This window comes from Perca fluviatilis, chromosome 6 (genome assembly GCF_010015445.1).
Source record: "Perca fluviatilis chromosome 6, GENO_Pfluv_1.0, whole genome shotgun sequence".
NCBI classification, from domain to species: domain Eukaryota; kingdom Metazoa; phylum Chordata; class Actinopteri; order Perciformes; family Percidae; genus Perca; species Perca fluviatilis.
In genome coordinates this window covers 25,580,265-25,599,197 of record NC_053117.1, presented here as the reverse complement: position 1 = coordinate 25,599,197, position 18,933 = coordinate 25,580,265, and the positions used below count along the sequence as shown (strand labels likewise).

The window sequence follows — 18,933 nt, the reverse complement described above, 5'->3', positions numbered from 1 at the left end:
ATTGATTAATACGCAAATGTTCGGCTATTGGGCCTGATAAATCACATGTAAAATCCACAAACTTGTAAACGTAGTCCCACTTTCATCAATTACATGAAACTAAATTATTTTTCCCCTTTTGTTGTTGTTGTTGCTGTTGTGTTTGTTGTAGTATAATGACTGTCGGATTTATTCATTTAGACAACAGATAAACTAAGATAAGCCTTTATAATCCCCTGGGTAGAAATTCACATGTCACAGCAGGTCAAGAACAGATTGTGACAAATTAAATTGAATGATAAATTAGAGAAATTAAATTACAAAAAAAGATGTTGATGATGATGTAAAATATCATATGATTCTACCAAAAGTTAATTAACAGTATGGTTACAGTACAGCATCTATGGGTTGTGCAATATGTGCAATATTTGCAATATATTGCCAGGACTGTGCAATATGTGCAAATGTAGCATTATGCAGCATATTTATTATTATTAACATGCATACAATGCCAAACAGTATCCTAAAGTAGTAATTTATTTTTTAATCATTCTTAACTTTATATAATTTTTCTATTCAACTTTCTTTAAATTCTTAACTTAACCTTTCAACTTTTAATTTTATTGTTTTACTGCACTGTACCACCAAGTCAATTTCCTATGTTGGCTACATTACATTTGGCCAATAAAACAATTCTGATTTTATTAATATAAGTCAGCTTTCCCCAATAATCAGAGTTATAGATTTATCAATAGCACTTAGTAACTTGTTTTCTTTTTTTGTTTTTTAAGAAACTATCTCCATCAAATTAATTCTGACTGATGCTTGTGCTGTTTGAATGACTTAAAGAGTTTTACTTGTCTAGAAGAGCCGCACGATTAAATAATTGAATCACGATTCGTTCAAGGTAGTGTAAACTGGAAGTAGCCGGCTCAGTCCATATCTCAGCCATGGATGTATTAAGAGAACGGTCTCAGCTCCGATAGGTGGCAGCAGTGCTCTGGAAGGACTCACACAGAACACAGTGAGGAAGAGTGGTGGGCGAGGCTTTGCTGGCACAACAGCGCCACTTTTGAGCTTTGAGCGCTCGTCCCATGGCTCGTCCACTGTCCACATCTTCAACAATAACAGAAGTAGACAGTGGTCAAGGACAACCGAAAGAACAGTGCCACGACAGTAGAACCTTCATGTGAAAGGTATATTATGTTGTTTTAGTTCGATTAAATGTTATTTAATAATGCATGGAAGTACAGCAAAAAACGACCGCTGCGGCTCGTTAATAACACTAACGTTAGAGTCTCCTTCATTACCAACGGTTGCTAGGAGCTTAGCTTGCTAACGCCACTGTCGGAACTATCGCTGACTACTAGCTAGCTAGCTAGCTAAGCTACACTGTACATTTCAACTTAGTTTCTAATTAATGCTAGCCAACCAAACTATCTGTCCGCTTTTAAGTTACTGTAAGGTTTAAAGTTGACTTTCAGGCTTTACATTGAAATCTGTAACCCCCGTTATCTCAGCTACTATTCACTACTGGCCATCGTTTTGTGATATCAAAGCTCTCAAAATATGGGTATGCGTGCAGTTTAGTGTCCCAAATTATTTTCCAAAAACCCAGTGTCCCAAATGATGAGGGTCTTATTTGAGACAGGTTGCCCTAACCATAACCCAAACACCTGTTAAACAGGTGGTTTTGCAGGTTTATAATTAAGGACATTGTGTGGGGAATTTGGGACACTAAACTGCACGTATACCCAAAGTATGTACTCCTACGTTTCCCTACCGTTTTAGTTAACACCAATCGTGAAAAAAACTTTTTTGCACACCTCTTTTGTCGGGCAGGTGCGTATGATATGATCAAAGGCAACAGATCAAAAATAGTAGAGAGAAAATCCCGCACACTGACCATTACGCAAGCAATAATTTATTAGAAAAATACAACGTTTCGGTCTCAGACCTTCATCAGGTAAATTCACACATTCACCTCAACCATAGCCTATAATAGTTTGGTTGACTAATCAGGACCAATCGAGTACAGCTGTTGAATGACGTCATCCATTCACAAAAGTGGCACTCCCACCACAAATTTTTGAAGGCAGAAAAAAATATATATATAAGTGCCACTCAATACACTTGAAAATAATGGATGATCAGTACAATATCATAGCACATTAATTTGTTACGCTTAATCAAAGAGGACATAGTCCATTCAAAGAGTGGATCATCACACTAATTAGACTCTATTAGATTATATTGTAACAGTCCACAATAGGAAGTTTTCTGAAGATAAACTAATCATAACTAGTAAAAAAAGGAGGTAAAAAAGGAACATATATATCAATATCAAATTAGCCCAACATAATGTTGAGATTAAATTCATCATTTAGACCTTTTGGCGATAGCGTCTGCAAAGTAAATATCCAAAATGCCTCGCGTCTTTTTAGTAGCAAGTCATGATTTCCCCCTCTTTTTGGAAGACTAACTTGTTCAATACCACAAAAGCGCAGTGATGAGATGTCATGTTTATGATCATTGAAGTGTACCGCAACCGGGTAATCCCGGTCGTTTCTACGAATCGAACTCTTATGTTCGCTGATGCGTTGTTTTAACTGCCTTGTGGTTTTACCTACATACACCAGACCACACGGACACATCAAAATGTACACTATATGAGTTGAGGCACAAGTGATGACACTCTTAATTGGAAAAATCTTGTTGTTGTGAGGATGGCGAAAGTTCTGTGTCTTATAGGTGTTGTTGCATTGTGCACACATTGTGATTACCCGGTTGCGGGACACTTCAATGATCATAAACATGACATCTCATCACTGCGCTTTTGTGGTATTGAACAAGTTAGTCTTCCAAAGGAGAAAAAAATTAAAATCATATTGATACTAAAAAACGCTAAAAAAGCCAAAGGCATTTTGGATATTTACATTGCAGACGCGTTCCAAAAGGTCTAAATGATGAATTTAATCTCAACATTATGTTGGCTAATTTGATAATTGATATATATGTTCCTTTTTACTTCCTTTTTACTAGTTATGATTAGTTTATCTTCAGAAAACTTCCTATTGTGGACTGTTACAATATAATCTAATAGAGTCTAATTAGTTTGATGATCCACTCTTTGAATGGACTATGTCCTCTTTGATTAAGCGTAACAAATAATAATGGGCTATGATATTGTACTGATCATCCATTATTTTCAAGTGTATTGAGTGGCACTTATATATATATTTTTTCTGCCTCCCAAAATTTGTGGTGGGAGTGCCACTTTTGTGAATGGATCGACTCATTCAACAGCTGTACCGCTCCTGTCTCATTAGTCAACCAAACTATTATAAGCTATGGTTAAAGGTGAATGTTGAATGTAGCTTGAAAAGATGTAATATTCTAATAATTCTCTAATGACTCAATCAAATTGTGTTACCCTATGGGGCCACTATTTGTGGTGGAATTTCCAGCTTACGAACTCATCCTATGTATGTTGAGACCGTGGTACCCCAGGTCTCATTCAGGTCAGTGTCCAACATCATTTCATAACCTTTTTTAGGCAGAGGAGTAGTTCAACGCTGTGTCTCCATAGAAGACGGCAGACGTAACAGCTGTATGATAACACAGTGCTGCCTCAAGCGCTCCCATCCTGCTCAGGTCATGGAGAAAGTTACCACATAACACATTCTGTCTGTGCTGAGGTATTTGGGTTAAGCATTTTAGTTTACGGCACCCGCAATATATTTGTTTACATTGAAGGTTCAGCTAAACTTAACTCCTCCAGCATGAGTTCAAATACACTTTCAGGAAGACCGGATAATAGGTAACACATCGTGGTTAAACTGTACTGCCTGCCTACGTTTTCTCCTCAATTGAGATTCTATCAAATGTTTCTGTGTAAATCATGAAAGTCTCCTGAACCTTCTTCACGTATGTGAAATGAGTTGTGCTGCTCCTGACTTTTTCCCTCACAACTATTTTTGGTAACCAATATCAAAATATTTACTAATACGACCAGAAACACTTTGGAAGAGATGTCTGCATCCGGGCAGTATTTCATCTCATGGTATTATTAATCTTGAATAATTCTGACTAGTGAAAAGTTTGCCTAATGACTTTAAAAAAAACGTCTTCTTTTTTTTTTTTCTAGGTCAAAGATGGTTCAAGACAGTGCTCACATTCGGCGGCAGGGTGCCCAGGACTTTATGGCATACTATGATTTTGCCTGTGCCAGACAGGAATCATTTCCTCTCCCCGCTGTTAAGATGAACCTTGACAAAGGGATGCTGGACTTTAATGGAGACCGGGTCAAACTCACAGACTGGCCACCCATTCTCAACTCTATCTGCATTAACAAACACCTGCACCACATTGCAATAAGTAGTACTTACCAAGCCAGTCTTGCTTCTGGAGACGCAGGTAAGGCAGAATATAAACCTGGTGCATCAATAAATGGTGGGAAAGAAAGTTTAAACAAAAAATGTATACCCTCTTAATTACTTGTTACTAATTACTTAATACCTAATGTTATTGAAACATGTACTGGATAAGTTACATTTGAAACTTAAATGACTTACCAATGTTGCATTTAAACATGAATCATATGACCACCAATTTCAGATAGAAGGTACTATAAGTCTAGCTTCAGGAAGAAGATCCCAGCCATTCGCTCTAAGGACATGACATTTAAGTTGTGCAAGGCCCTGAGAGAGTGTATGACTGTCTCTCCCAACCTCAAGACTCTGCAGCTTAATGGACTTCCACTGAGACACAGGGACCTCATCACCCTGACAAAGGTAAACAATTGCATGAGAATATATTTTGCAGTCCAAACAGTCATGTTTAAACCATTCTATTGCTGTTTTGTTACGTATTCAGAGAGACTGGCACAGAATCATAAGCTCATTAGCATTTACTCACTCACTTTTTTTATTTACACAGTGGGGACAATTTCTTAGCTGTGAGTGTTGAGAATTAACTAATGATAAACTGTAGTGAATATTGCAATGTGTGTGACATACAACCTGGGTGAATATTGGTTTAAACAGATGCTCTGTTTAAGAGTGGAATTTGGTAAAAACTAATATATGTTTTGTTTAATTCCAGGGTTTTTCAAAAAGTATTTCCTTGGAAAACCTATCTCTGGCTAACTGTCCAATCTCTGATGAGGGCTTAGAGGGTATGTATATTTACAGTATTATTTACTTTTTATTGTCCAGAAAGCCTTCTCAGGATTGTAGTGTATGTGAGGATGTTGTCTTTGTGATTTTCATTTTTATGTGTTTCAGTCATTTGCCAAAGTGTGAAGTATTCTACAAGCATCAGGGCGGTAGATTTCACAGGATGCAATCTCACCTGGAGAGGGGCAGAGCATATGGCCAACATCATCAAGGTGCAATATGTAATTTATAATACTTTACCTGGCATACTATGTTGTGCCAATTTGTGTAATGTATCATTAATTGTAAACCCAGACCCTATTTCAAAAATGGCCTGTATTTAAAAAAAAATAAAAAATACATATTTGTATAAGAGTGCAAGTTTTTCTCAGCATCAGGGAATGCAGAGGCATGGCACTGCATGGGCGGAGTCTCTGAGGTATCGACAGCCACAGTTTGAGGGAATGGGAGGTCTCCGCCGTGTCACCCTGAACTGTAACACTTTAATTGGGGACCGGGGTGCTGCTGCTCTTGCGCATGAACTGGCAGAGGACCTTTGGGTTAAAGGTTAGTAGGTGTGTGGGTTTAAGAGAAATTCAATGAGACAAAGAGAAGTTTATGTTTAGCTGCGGTTTTCCTTTTTGCAGGAATTTTGCTCATGTTTTCTGTTTTGTTACTTGTTGAACAGCTGTTGACCTACAGAGGTGTGGTCTGTCCAACGAAGGAGCACGTCGTTTGCTAGAAGCCTTGAAAACAAATTCTGCTCTTTGTGTACTGGATATTCGTAGTAACCCTTTAATTGGTAAGAAGCTACCTCAGCCAAAGTCATAACATTTTCTAGATTTTTTCACACTGCATAGAACAATATGATTTGGAATTATTGGTATGTTTGTTCCACACATCACTTTTGTATTGTGGGTGTAATAAACATTGCAGCCTCTAGGCGCAGCTAGTGCACTGTTAGATTTTTATTTAGCTGTGTATTTGCGTTGTACTAATCCTAACCAGTTTTCGAGTATGTTGTGTTTTCATACCGGAAAAATTGCATAATTGCTCTCTAATACTATACTTAATTTAGTACTATAATTGTTTGAAACAGATCTAAAAAAACAATATATAAATCTCTCAACAAATATTTTTTCAAGGTGAATGTTTTTTTCAATTCTTTTACAGACAAGGTCCTAATTAAAACTATACTAGAGAAAGTTCTGATGAATGCTCATGGACAGTCACCAGAGGTGAGTGTCCTGAGCTGTTTTTTTCATTCAAAGTCTAAATGAATGATGATGGTGTATTTGCATGCTTGCTTCATATTTGTTACAAAGTTGTGCCCATGGCTTGTGTCTTCCTAATATTGTACTGTAGTACTGCTGGATCAAGCCTGCAGCCTCAGAGCCACAGAGAACTTCTGGTCCAAGGAGGCGAGCACTACCCAGTACAGCCAGAGGAAAAACTGCTTTTAGGATAGGTATATGTATATATTTTTCTTGTTTCTCACAATGCTACATTTAATTCTAGGCACCTGTCTGTGATTTCAAACAGTTGAAGTCATTGTATCCATTGTCAGACATAACATACTACAGATATTTGTGTTGGTGGCCACACAATCAGCCCACACAAATATACTTGATCTTTTCTATTTTATTAACATTGGGAAAGGTTTTACCTCAGCACTTCATCAGGCTCATAAATAGATCTAGTTTTGTTGCTGTACGTGACATAAACTGTCTACGTCAAACAATGTCAAATTTCAGACTCCCAAACTGCCAACTTGGTATTTTGTATTTAATTGGAATGCAAATCCGCAAGTCTCCAGCCTGTGCAAAAGCAAGAACGACCTTAAGTGTTGGATTTCTTTGGTTCTGTTTTATATAGCGTCTATTATCTCATACCCATATTGTCTTTTTCTGACTTCTCACCTTTTGGCTTTTAAGTCATCTGGAGACATGGTAAGAACTTTATCCTGTTCTCCCTTTGTTACTCCAGACAGCTCTGCTGACTGGTGCAAAAAAGTGTTTGATATGGTTTAGATGTCTTCAATAGAATTATTTATATGACAACATTTTGTAGATCCTCGCCTGACACCAAAACCAACACTTTTAGATACTTTGGGTTTCGATACCCTGTAGTAAATATCAAAAGCAAAAGATGACGAGTGCCAGGATGTGTCGTAACTGATTCAGTAACTAAAATAATTTTCCGCTGGACTCGTCAGCCTTAATTCTCTTTTGCCTGTGATGTTTAGAACCTGCTTTTTCCAGATGTAAAGCACCTCATGGATCCACACAGCGTATCACTTCCTTACTACCTGTCTGTGTGTTCTAAAACAGAGGCCAATAGCCAGTGTTCCCAGAAAAACTCTGTGTGGCTTAAAGTTTTCGGTTTGTGAATTTCCAGTTCTTTACATGGCTCTCTTTCTGGTGCAGCCCCTCGTAAAGGAACTTCTCCTTCAGGTGTTGCTCAGACACAGAAGCCCTATTCCCACTCCGGTTGTGTGCCTTGGCGTGCTGCTGCACGAGCTGGACGCCAGAGGTGAGGACATGTTGGCAAACCAATTTACTTTTAGTTCAGAATAAAACCCTCTATTCACATGTACAGTATTACATGTATTATTTTAATTGCCACATTGATTGAACAGTTTTTGGCTACATTTACGGAACATGTCTCCTCAACCAACCAGAAGAGAACATACTGTAGTTTATTTTTTTTTTTTTACAAAACATTCACCAAGTATTGCTGTGATGGCGCTCAGTGAATCAAAGACTAATATTATGTTGGACGCCTTTGTTGCAGAGGTATGCCTCCTGGAGTTTGTGTGATCAATCAAAGCTTCCAGGTAAGTTTGTTTTTGTTTATGTAAAGTGTATTACTGTAGAAATGACTGAAATTTGAAAAGGGATCAGAACCCTGCCAAGTGTAAATCAAACTGTATTTTCATTGTATCATCATTTGTTGAAATACATGGTTTTCATTAGGGTGCAGCCACCGTGAAGGTTACTGTGGAGTCTGATTCAGAGGGAGAGGAGGAAGAAGTGGAAGTGGAGGAGAGACCATCTTCTCTTAGTCTCCAGGACAGGATCACCGGACGGAAGTTTGAATATATGCAGGTTAGTCACATCAGGCTGCCTACCAACTTAAAACGTTCTGGAACTTTTTAAGTTTCGTAGACAGGACAACAGGAAAGCTTTTGGACCTTATCAGTTTACTTTGAAGAACTTGGAGCAGGCTGTGTATTTGTGTGTGTGTTCTGATACATGCCCTGCAGATGGAGCTAAAAGAGTGTCGTCTGAGGCTGGCAGAGGAGCGCAGAGCCAGACTGAAAGCTGAATCAAGGCTCATGGAGGTAATGGTAATCTCAAAAATACTAACATGATTTTGTCTGTTATTTATTTTAATTCTGTTTCCCTCTACTGCAAACATTTGTTGTGTGCAGCAGTCATCAGCTTGCCCTTTCTTGCAGTTTGTGGACATTGTTATAGCCTTAGGTTTCGAGCTCTTGTCTTGTAACTTTGTTAGGACACACTTACATTATATAAATTGAGGGTTGGTCAGCCACACTGAAGTAGGTTTTGAATTATTATGGTCGTTATAACTCAAAATTCAATTAAATCTGAAATTGTGAGAAAGTTCCTTTGATGGTATGTAGAAAGGGCTACTTCCCCCAATTGTGTCATGTCTCAAAACCAACAGACAGTCACAGGGTCTGAGATACAGTACTGTATGCTCATATAAATGGTTTGCTAAATGAACAAACAAGAAACTGGCTTCAAGATGCCCTTTTATTCTGTCTTTTTCTTGTTTCTATTCAGTATGAACTGGAGAATGCCCGTCTACGTGACACCAACCTCTCCCTGTCAGAGGCGCTGGCAGCCACTGGCTCTGCATCAGCACCACCTGCTCTCGGTGCTCTTGAAGACGAGGTTGTCCTCGAGAGCATCGAGAGCTCATTTACCAAGTTCCATGCTTTCCTGGATCTCCTTAAGGATGCTGGGTGAGTATTCTTAAACGTGGCCAGTACAGCATTTCTCTTTTTACTTTGACGGTGCCAATTTAGTTCTGGTTCTGGGTGGTTTAAAGAATGTCTTTATTTAACTTCACAACTTTCAGTTTCAGTATGCATCTCTGGGCATTCAGTTTTTCCATCATTTGAGTCATGTTGGCTTTTCCCACTTGGTGACACCCTGGTTCAAAATATAGTTTCACTATTGCCCTTGTCATATGTTCCTTTATCTTCTAATTTTGTTTTGAATGTAGTTCTTTTAGGACCACAATAACAATTGTTATTCTCAAGCAATCTATTATTTTTTGAAGGTACTAGAAGCCAAAGTGATGCCTTAAAATTGCTTATTTTGTCAACCAACATTAGAAAACTGCTGACGGTCATGTAATTATTATTATTATTATTAATCACATATTCAATCATATTGGACTCCCCAGAAGAGATACATCTCTAAAGTCATTCCCACTACCTATTGCACGTTCTGTCAACCTGAACAAACTGGAACTTTCCTGCACATGGTCTGGGAGTGTGAACAGGTGCATGAGTTCTGGAATAAAACCACATCACTAATATCTGATGTGATAGGATGTCAAATTCCTGCTGACCCGATTGTTTTGTTACTTAATGACAACTCTAAATTACACCTGCTTGGGAGACAGAGGAAAATTTGGCTAGCCGGCTCAACTGCTTTGTGGTTTCACGCCTCTGGAACAACTAGGGGTTAAGTGTCTTGCTCAGGGACACGTTGGTTTTATGTATCGCAGTGGGAATCAAACTCAGATCTCCCACACCAAATGCATGTGTTATATCCACTGCGCCATCACCACCAATGGCATAACTCCAATGGGATACTCGTGTTGCTCCTTGTCTGCTAGTTTTCGAAGTTGGCTAATATGTCACCCATAAGCCCATAAAAATGTCTATCAAGTCTTTGTTGCAAGACAAACATCTCTTCATGCAGCTGTAATATTCGTTGATCAACTACTTGATTAATCAACTTTATCATTTATCATAGTTCAAATTTTTTTGATAATGCAACAATAGATGTATTTTGTAATATTCATTCCAAAATATCACTGAACGATTCAGAAAAAGAAGACCCGATTTCGATACATCATGAAATTTGCTATGTATGGAAAACCACATCAAGTTGTGTAGTTAATGTCTATTATACTGGAAATGCATGCTAATCAGAAGTCAACGTGGAACTGTCAAGTATTTTAAGACTTTTTGTGTTTTCATAAAGATGAAAAGGACATCTTCTCATGTGACTGAGAGTAAGATGGCAAAAGGCTGGGCTACTTTTTGTAAATTGACTCTACCGTAGATGTGATGTCGGATTTCACTTTCATTCTGAGATGCCCTTTAATAACACCGGGCTATTTGTTCTGGTCCTGTTGACTTCTTCTATTTAGAAACCTGTTACTGAGCCCTGTTAAAATGAGTTTCTCTCTGACAGGATGAGTTTCACTGTGACCGAATCACCAGTTTTTCCTTTGTTTATTTGAGCCTTTCTTTGGTCATAAATACCTTATCTTGATTTGAATTTATTTCTTTGATTATTTACCTTGATTCATCCTCAAGGGCCATTTAAGGGTGCTGAGTTGTTCTGAAACCATAAGGTGCAGTAAATGGATGGGGACCAGGATGTACCCAGTATTGTCCTTAAATTTGTGTTTCTCTGTTCTGTATGTCTAATGATAAAAAACAAAAAATGTATCTTAAAAAAAAAAGTTATATAAATATATATATATTTTTGTATTAAAGAAGTAGCCAATGTTTAATATTTATTTTTTACAAAGTATCACAAAGATTGTATTGTTGACTCCCAACAGATCACCCTAAACTCCCAATAGAAAACCATAGGCAGTTGTGTAAAGCAAATAAGCTCAGACAAGCCAAGTGTGCGCTACCTGCTCAGCACAAAATGAGGCAAAGCTAAAGTTAGTGACGGATGAGAGTTAAACATCATGTGCACATTAGTGGACGTTTTACATTACATTACATGTCATTTAGCTGACGCTTTTATCCAAAGCGACTTACAATTGCTATACACTGTATGTCAGTGGTTGCACGCCTCTGGAACAACTAGGGGTTAAGTGTCTTGCTCAGGGACACGTTGGTTTTATGTATCGCAGTGGGAATCAAACTCAGATCTCCCACACCAAATGCATGTGTTATATCCACCGGCCATCACCACCAATGGCATAACTCCAATGGGATACTTGTGTTGCTCCTTGTCTGCTAGTTTTCGAAGTTGGCTAACTTGTCAGCCATAAGCCCATAATACTGTCTATCAAGTCTTTGTTGCAAGACAAACATCTATTCATGCAGCTGTAATATTCGTTGATCAACTACTTGATTAATCAACTTTATCATTTATCATAGTTCCAATATTTTTGATAATGTAACAATAGATGTATTTTGTAATATTCATTCCAAAATATCACTGAACGATTCAGAAAAAGAAGAGCCGATTTCGATACATCATGAAATTTGCTATGTATGGAAAACCACATCAAGTTGTGTAGTTAATGTCTATTATACTGGAAATGCATGCTAATCAGAAGTCAACGTGGAATTGTCAAGTATTTTAAGACTTTTTGTGTTTTCATAAAGATGAAAAGGACATCTTCTCATGTGACTGAGGGTAAGATGGCAAAAGGCTGGGCTACTTTTTGTAAATTGACTCTTTACCGTAGATGTGATAGATGTGTTGGATTTCACTTTCATTCTGAGATGCCCTTTAATAACACCGGGCTATTTGTTCTGGTCCTGTTGACTTCTTCTATTTAGAAACCTGTTACTGAGCCCTGTTCAAATGAGTTTCTCTCTGACAGGATGAGTTTCACTGTGACCGAATCACCAGTTTTTCCTTTGTTTATTTGAGCCTTTCTTTGGTCATAAATACTTTATCTTGATTTGAATTTATTTCTTTGATTATTTACCTTGATTCATCCTCAAGGGCCATTTAAGGGTGCTGAGTTGTTATGAAACCATAAGGTGCAGTAAATGGGTGGGGACCAGGATGTACCCAGTATTGTCCTTAAACATGGCTATGTCTTACTGTGCTGCCATCATTGTTACCTTCATCAACAGTGAACAGCTGCATTTGCTTGGTTTCCTGCATTGATAAAAACACCCGACAGTCGTTTATTCTTTTATTTTGACTTATTGGTTCCTCATGTTCCCCACTATTTTATCTTTTTACCCAGTTAACAGAATCACACCAGTATACTTTACAGCCCTTTACTCTGCAGCACTTATTCTCCATTGTTACCTTGTTGTGGCTACTTTTTGAAAAACATCTTAAAGGAGGGGGTCCACACAACATAAATCTTTTTTTAATCCTTTTGTTAGTAAAATATTGCTTTATATTTTACTAATATTACTAATATGCGTAAAGACGCTTGTTGCTATTGATGCCATTCAGTGCTTTTACCAGTGCATCTACTGCTAGTAATAAACATCTCTAATTACATCTTGAAGTAATTAATCTAAATGGGTGTGGCATCTCAGTGGCATTTAATTTACATTTGCAATGGAAATAAGGCAACCTGTATGTAAAGTAAATTTTTTTACATTTAACAATTCAATATCTCAGATTATTTTAGCATACACTTCAGTAGTGAATGACTGTGCCCTTAACTTAAATTGATTCCATTTTTTTTTTTTTTTTTTTTTTTTTTAGCCTCGGTCAATTAGCTTCAATGGCTGGAATTGACAAGTCAGACTTCCACCCTCCGGGAAGACCTCAGCTCTCCTCTACAGTAGGACCACACTTAGATGGTGCATCACTGGCTGGAGGAGAGTATCGGGATGTTCGGGCGAAGACTGACTCTTTATCTTTGGTAAGGGTATGCAAAGCAATGTTTGGGAAACAATAGCAAGTGCGATGTGATTATGTTATGCCTTCAGTTTTAAGCCTTGGTGCAGAATTACAGCCACTAGAGCCAGTCCCACAATGAGCTATCCTTACTATGTGCCACTTCTGTGTCTGTAGCTATTGAGGAGGAGAGAGGGGGTGGGGCAAGGTGGAGGGTGGGGGTGTGGCCTTGACCAACTGCCACTTTGCTCGTTTGAAAGCCATGATGTCTCTCTCATGGGTCGGCCAAATTCTCTGGGCAGGCAAAGCAGATAAAGGGGAGATAACCTTGCTCCTTATGAACTCATAAGGAGCAGATTCCAGATCAGACCATCTGAGCTTTCATTTTCTCAAAGGCAGAGCAGGATACACAGTTTACAACTATCACCATTTCTAGCCACTGGGGGACCATAGGCAGGCTAGGGGAACTCATATGAATGTTAAAAAACCTCATAAAGTTTTCATGCCATGGGACCTTTAATGTAATATTGATTGGTCAAGTTAATGACCAATCGATATTTGCCTTGTATCACAGTACAGAGGGCAATGCACACATTAGTTTGCTTGCCAGGCTGATGCCAGGCAGAGCTTATCTGTTAAACAATTTCCACAATTTCTCTAATGCAGGGGTCTTCAACGTTTTTTAGGCCAAGGACCCCTTAGCTGAAAGAGAGACGGAGTAGGGACGCCCTACTACTGTACATATATTGTATAAAATTGAGTTGCATGTTAAACTGGGCCAGATGGATGAAAATGAATAGATTATTATATTATTTATACATCATGTTTTAATGTTAAAGTGCCCATATTATGAGAAAATCACTTTTTCTGGGATTTGGGGTGTTATTTTGTGTCACTGGTGCTTGCACACGCATACAAACTATGAAAAAAATCCATCCATGCTGTTTTGAGTGAGATACGGTTTCTGAATGTGTCCTGCTTTCAGTCTCCGGGTGAGCTGTTCAAAATCTGCACGGCTTTCTATGTCACTAGCCGAAACAAGCTGGCTAACTGCAAGCATGCTACCTCGTTCTCAATGGCAAAGCACTGCTACAACACACACAAGTTCACCATAATCTACAAAAGAACTACTTACATGTGCGCCCTCATTTAGAAGTCTCCCAGGTAGTCCCGCCTTGTAACTGACCGAAGTTGGAGAAACAGGCTTTCTTTTACTGTCTCTAGAGTTAGCTAGCTGACATGATCTACATCTGAGCTACTGCGCATGTGCGAGTGCAATCAAAGATAGTACAGAAGAAGAAGAAAAGAGGTCTCCCTCTGTAGCTAAAACAGAAACCAGGTGAAAAGAGGAGCTGCAGCAGTGAGAGAGAGCTGTGCAGTACAACAAAAATATGGTGTTTTTTGAAAATTAAACCATGTAAACCTATTCTGGTACAACCTTAACATACAATTATGAACCTGAAAATGAGCATAATATGGGCGCTTTAAACTTATATGTGGAAGGGACAGTCAATCCTTAAGCCTAATTGTATGGTTACCACGCTCATGAACCGGGGTTACACAAATAACAAATAACCTTGGTTATTATCCTAAGTTTTGAGGATTGCCTATATTCAGTGGTTAAATTGGCTTTTGTAGGGAGGGGGAGCCCTTTTTACGGGGAATGGTCGTCATTCAAAATCGTGCCGTAAAATGACTTAATGTGTTTTTACACCAAAGGGGCTCTTTTTCCAGTATTATTGTAAGGTAGGGTTGATTAGTTAGTCAAACAAAGAGAAATACTTTACAATTCACTTACTTTATTATTATGTTTTACCTTTTATAGGCTAATGTTAACAGGCAGGCAACAAATCTCACCCCAGAAAATGTATGAAATCGAACATGTTTGAAAATATTGGTTGGCAAATATGTAAACATCTTTTTAAACAAGAAAATTATGTTTATTTAAGAGAATCAGAAACCCCTATTATAGCCTTTTTAACAGTGATTGGTTTGCCCAGCTTGTTAATAGCCAGTGTATGTTCATTTTAGCTTCCAGTTTGTTAGATGGCACCAACATTTGGTCTAATCATAACTGGCCTGGCAACCCAAAGGCCAAGGTTTTTCTTCCAGATTTGTGTACTGACTTATGATGTGGGGTTCCACCCCCAGAATTTTTTTTTAGCATTAAACACTTAATTTCCTGCATTTTGGTGAATTTGTATGCACCTATTTCTACCTTTTTCTGAATAAATATGCCTGAAATATCTTTATGTAAAGGGAAACATTACAATTAAAATATAAAAACATAATAGAAAATATTGCAGTCAGTCATTCTGTATTGCTTTCATCTATTTATTCTCCTTTAGATCGACTTTTGTAATTATATCTGAGTCAGCACACATGTAGCTTATTCTTGCCTCTTTTGCATCCTTTGTTGGGGAAGTAACATCCGTAAATGTGCATATGACAATTATTCACCTCAGTGATACATTATTCATTTAATTTATTAATAAACCCCTGGACTGTAATATTTCAGATGTTTCAGCAAGATTTCTGCTCATGTCCAAAACTTTGTGCACATTTAAAATATAACTCATCCCATCTGTGTTCTCTGAGATTTGGAGGAGTTGTGATATTTTGTGAAAAATAAAGTTATAATAGGCTATTAGCCTACAAGAATGAAGTCACTATATTTCAGAAAATAATCTATACCTGCACCGTAGTCTGCTGTGCGTTACGTGATTGCTCTGCTGATACGGTAGATCTCAGACCGTCTGACAGACACAGAGCGCCGTTTGAGACGTTTAGGGAAGTGGCTGTACGCTGCTCTACATCGGAGGTGGAAACCCAAAACTTATGGCAGGGAGCACAAACGCGACACATTTGCCGCAGCATGTCGACAGCAGAGCGCATCCATAAACCTGAAGCTGCACAGCTTTTTACAGCAAGAGTGGACACAAAGCGACGTCCGGTTTCATATTTGTCAGTCAACTTTTCAAAATACATTCGGGGCTACACTCAAAACATTCGGGGCTGAAGCCCCGGCAAAATTGATGCTGAAGGAGACGGCGCTGAGCTCCGGCAGGGTGTTTTGTGGACCTGAGGAGGCGGAGTAGCGCTCCGGTGTGCTCCGGCCCAATTTAACCTCTGCCTATATTATCGTGTCTTCTGTTGATTTGTTCTACTGGAGTTCCTAAGTGTCTCTCTGTCTTTAGTAGTAGCACTAAATTCATAGGCTGTATCCCATTAATTAAGAGGTTCATTTAATAATGTGTCTCTTCCCTTTTTCTCTTCAAACCTCCAATTTCTGTCTTCAGGTAGGCCGCGTCCTGCCTGCTCCCCCTGGTAGACCGACTGACACCACCACTCCCAGATCTCCATCCTCTGTCAGGGAGTTTTTGTGTGAAGACAGGCCACAAGATGTGACCTTCATTCAGACTTCTGGACCTGCAGGAGACCCTGGTGTAGCTGGAGAACCAGATACACATTCAAAGCCTGATACCCAGCGTGACTCCGGTTCTGAGCACAGTTTACGTAGCCAAAAATCCTTCGATAAGGTTTCCCTTAGTCAAACTTTCCAGACTCAGCCAAGCCACCCCAAGAGCAACAGCAACTCTCATAGAAACAACGGTTCCCATGGATACAGCTTCAACAACAGCTATGGTCACAGTCATTCTTCCCATAGCAACGGGTCTAATGGTGGATTGTCGGTAAGATCGAGTGTTAGTGACATTATCAGTGACAGGGCAGAGTCTGTGGAATCAGTGGGGCCAGGGAACAGGAGAATGAGAAGGTTAGTGACCGTTGGTCAGTCAGGGTCCGAAGGGTCCGAGGGAAAAGGCTTTCCTGGAAGGGAGTCTCAGATCAGGTCTCTGGGCGCTCTGGCAGGGCAGTCAGACGATGAATCCTTCTGACCCCCTCTGTCTCTCGGTGTTTGATCTCAGTGCCTTCTCCTTTAAGTTCTTTCTGTTACTTCTTATGTATGATTTAGATTGTATACATCTCTTTTTCAAGTATAGATTTATTTTTAAATCTTTGGAAGAAGCAAGATAATTTGTACATCTTCAATCTTACTTATTTCATTTAAGGGAGAGCGCATGACAAGTTAATTAATCATCTTGTTGCATTGAAGCCAAATCACAGAGTTGAATGTCCTACCTATATTTTACTTACTACAAATGTGTGGAAAAAAATGCTATGTATATTTTTGAATTTACATTTGACCCATTTTTTTTGCAGATGCATTTTGCACTCAGGAGTATGTACATTAAAACACTTTAATTTAGTAAATTGTGAAATTGAAAAATTGGGTTTCCAAGCTAACCCCACCTCAATCAAGTCCCTTTTTCAAATCAGCAAATCAAGTTCCTCCCAATTTGAGCCTGTGATTCTTTATGTGTACCATTACTCTTTTTTTTTTTATTATTTTTTTTAAAGGTGAATGCTGATTGTTTCATTGGTTGTTCTTGTTAGGATATATTCTGCACTTGCATAAAGTCTGTATTTTTAAATAAATGTAAATTAGCAGTTTCAAATGTGTTTCTGAGCTTCTAAATTGAAAAAGCTGTCTGCCACTCCAAAGTTGGAAATGTTAGAAATGCACCATCAAAGTGCATTATCAAACTGGTATATTGCCCTAATTTAACTGTGAATTTCACATTCTGAAGAGTTTCAAAATTGACCCTAATATACCCTGTTTATGCCATTAACACATGCAACACTAACAACTAATAATGAAGTAAACGTTCACTAATAAAATCAATGTGTTGTGACACAAACCCTGAAAGACCGCTTACTGAGAGTATTTATTCTCATTCCTGCGTGTTGCTAGAATTTTCCTATTACCACTGCTTCCCATGCACCCTGTTGTGCCAGGAAATGTTTTGGATCTGCGTCTACTAGCTTTCTAGATGCAGCAACTTTTTTTTGTGGAGAATGTACATAAGCTCCCTTAACAGGACCAAAATCCGTTTACTAAATTTTGCTGTTTACGGTCTCTTTTGGACCTGTGTCCTGAGAGACAAAGAAATGGGACCAAAGCATGATTTTCTGTGGGTTACAGCAGGATACACTGTTCTTTTGGAGTACGCGTGTTATCCATTACCAGTGAACACCAAACCGCAGTAAAAGCCAACAGTACAGCTCTCTGCAAAGGTGACTAGGAGTGCATCAAGTATTTCATTTTTAATGTCTTCTCAGTGCTACCTAATCTTTTATTCTTGTTACGGTTGTTTTTTGTGGTACTTACTACAGTGAAAGTTAATTATAATAGGAACAAAGATAGAGAATGAAAGTAAATATGTCAAAACAGAAATTATGAGTTGTAGAAAAGGTGGCAGACCCAGACTTGTTTATGGAAACAGGAAGCTGAAGTTATTTTCTGGTTTGCTAACCTGGGGTGTGGTGTAGTCTGTCCTTCTGAAGTTCCTCCTTTTAAGTTGAAATGACTAATGAAAATGGTCAGTTCAGTTAACTCTGTCTTATGAATGTTCTGACCCTTTATCCCTGTAGTTGGATTGAGTCACCATTTAGAAAAAGCCACAAATGGAAGTATTTGAAAAGAATTGAAAATCTGAAAGGCCCTGAAGGTGCAGAGCAAGGGCTTTATCACTCATGTAATAAAACAATGGACTCATGCCACACGGTGTTGATAGTACAGCATATGTACTATTTGCTGGATGAATGAGTGTTTCACTATCAATGTACTGAGGCCGCTTCGATAAGTGAATAATCAAAGCTCTTCCGCTTCTTTCGGTTTCCTAGGAGATTCTACAACACTGGCTTATTGTTATCATCACAGGAAACAATCCCAGACTCTACTTTGCACTTTCAATCTCAGCACCGCCAGAACTAAGTAAGGGGTTAGAAAAACTTTGTGAAAATTGCTGTCAAGTTTTATTATCTTTACCATAACTATAGCTGCTCCAAAGATATGGAGACTACTGCAGCAGCGCTAACAGAGAACAGTGTGTGAGGAAAAGAGGACAAAG

General features: G+C 38.5%; 1 protein-coding gene across 1 annotated transcript; it reads left to right on the top strand.

The window, feature by feature from the left end:
* Nucleotides 1-971: 971 nt before the first annotated feature.
* cep78 (centrosomal protein 78) lies at nt 972-17,729 on the top strand. Its single transcript, XM_039804341.1, has 16 exons — nt 972-1,175; nt 4,127-4,395; nt 4,597-4,772; nt 5,083-5,155; nt 5,265-5,368; nt 5,528-5,702; nt 5,824-5,937; nt 6,309-6,373; nt 6,501-6,603; nt 7,562-7,667; nt 7,929-7,971; nt 8,111-8,242; nt 8,401-8,478; nt 8,945-9,126; nt 12,827-12,986; nt 16,261-17,729. The coding sequence occupies exons 2-16, from the start codon at nt 4,134-4,136 to the stop codon at nt 16,855-16,857; spliced, it is 2,370 nt and encodes a 789-aa protein (XP_039660275.1). The 5' UTR covers nt 972-1,175; nt 4,127-4,133; the 3' UTR covers nt 16,858-17,729.
* The last annotated feature ends 1,204 nt before the right edge of the window (nt 17,730-18,933 follow it).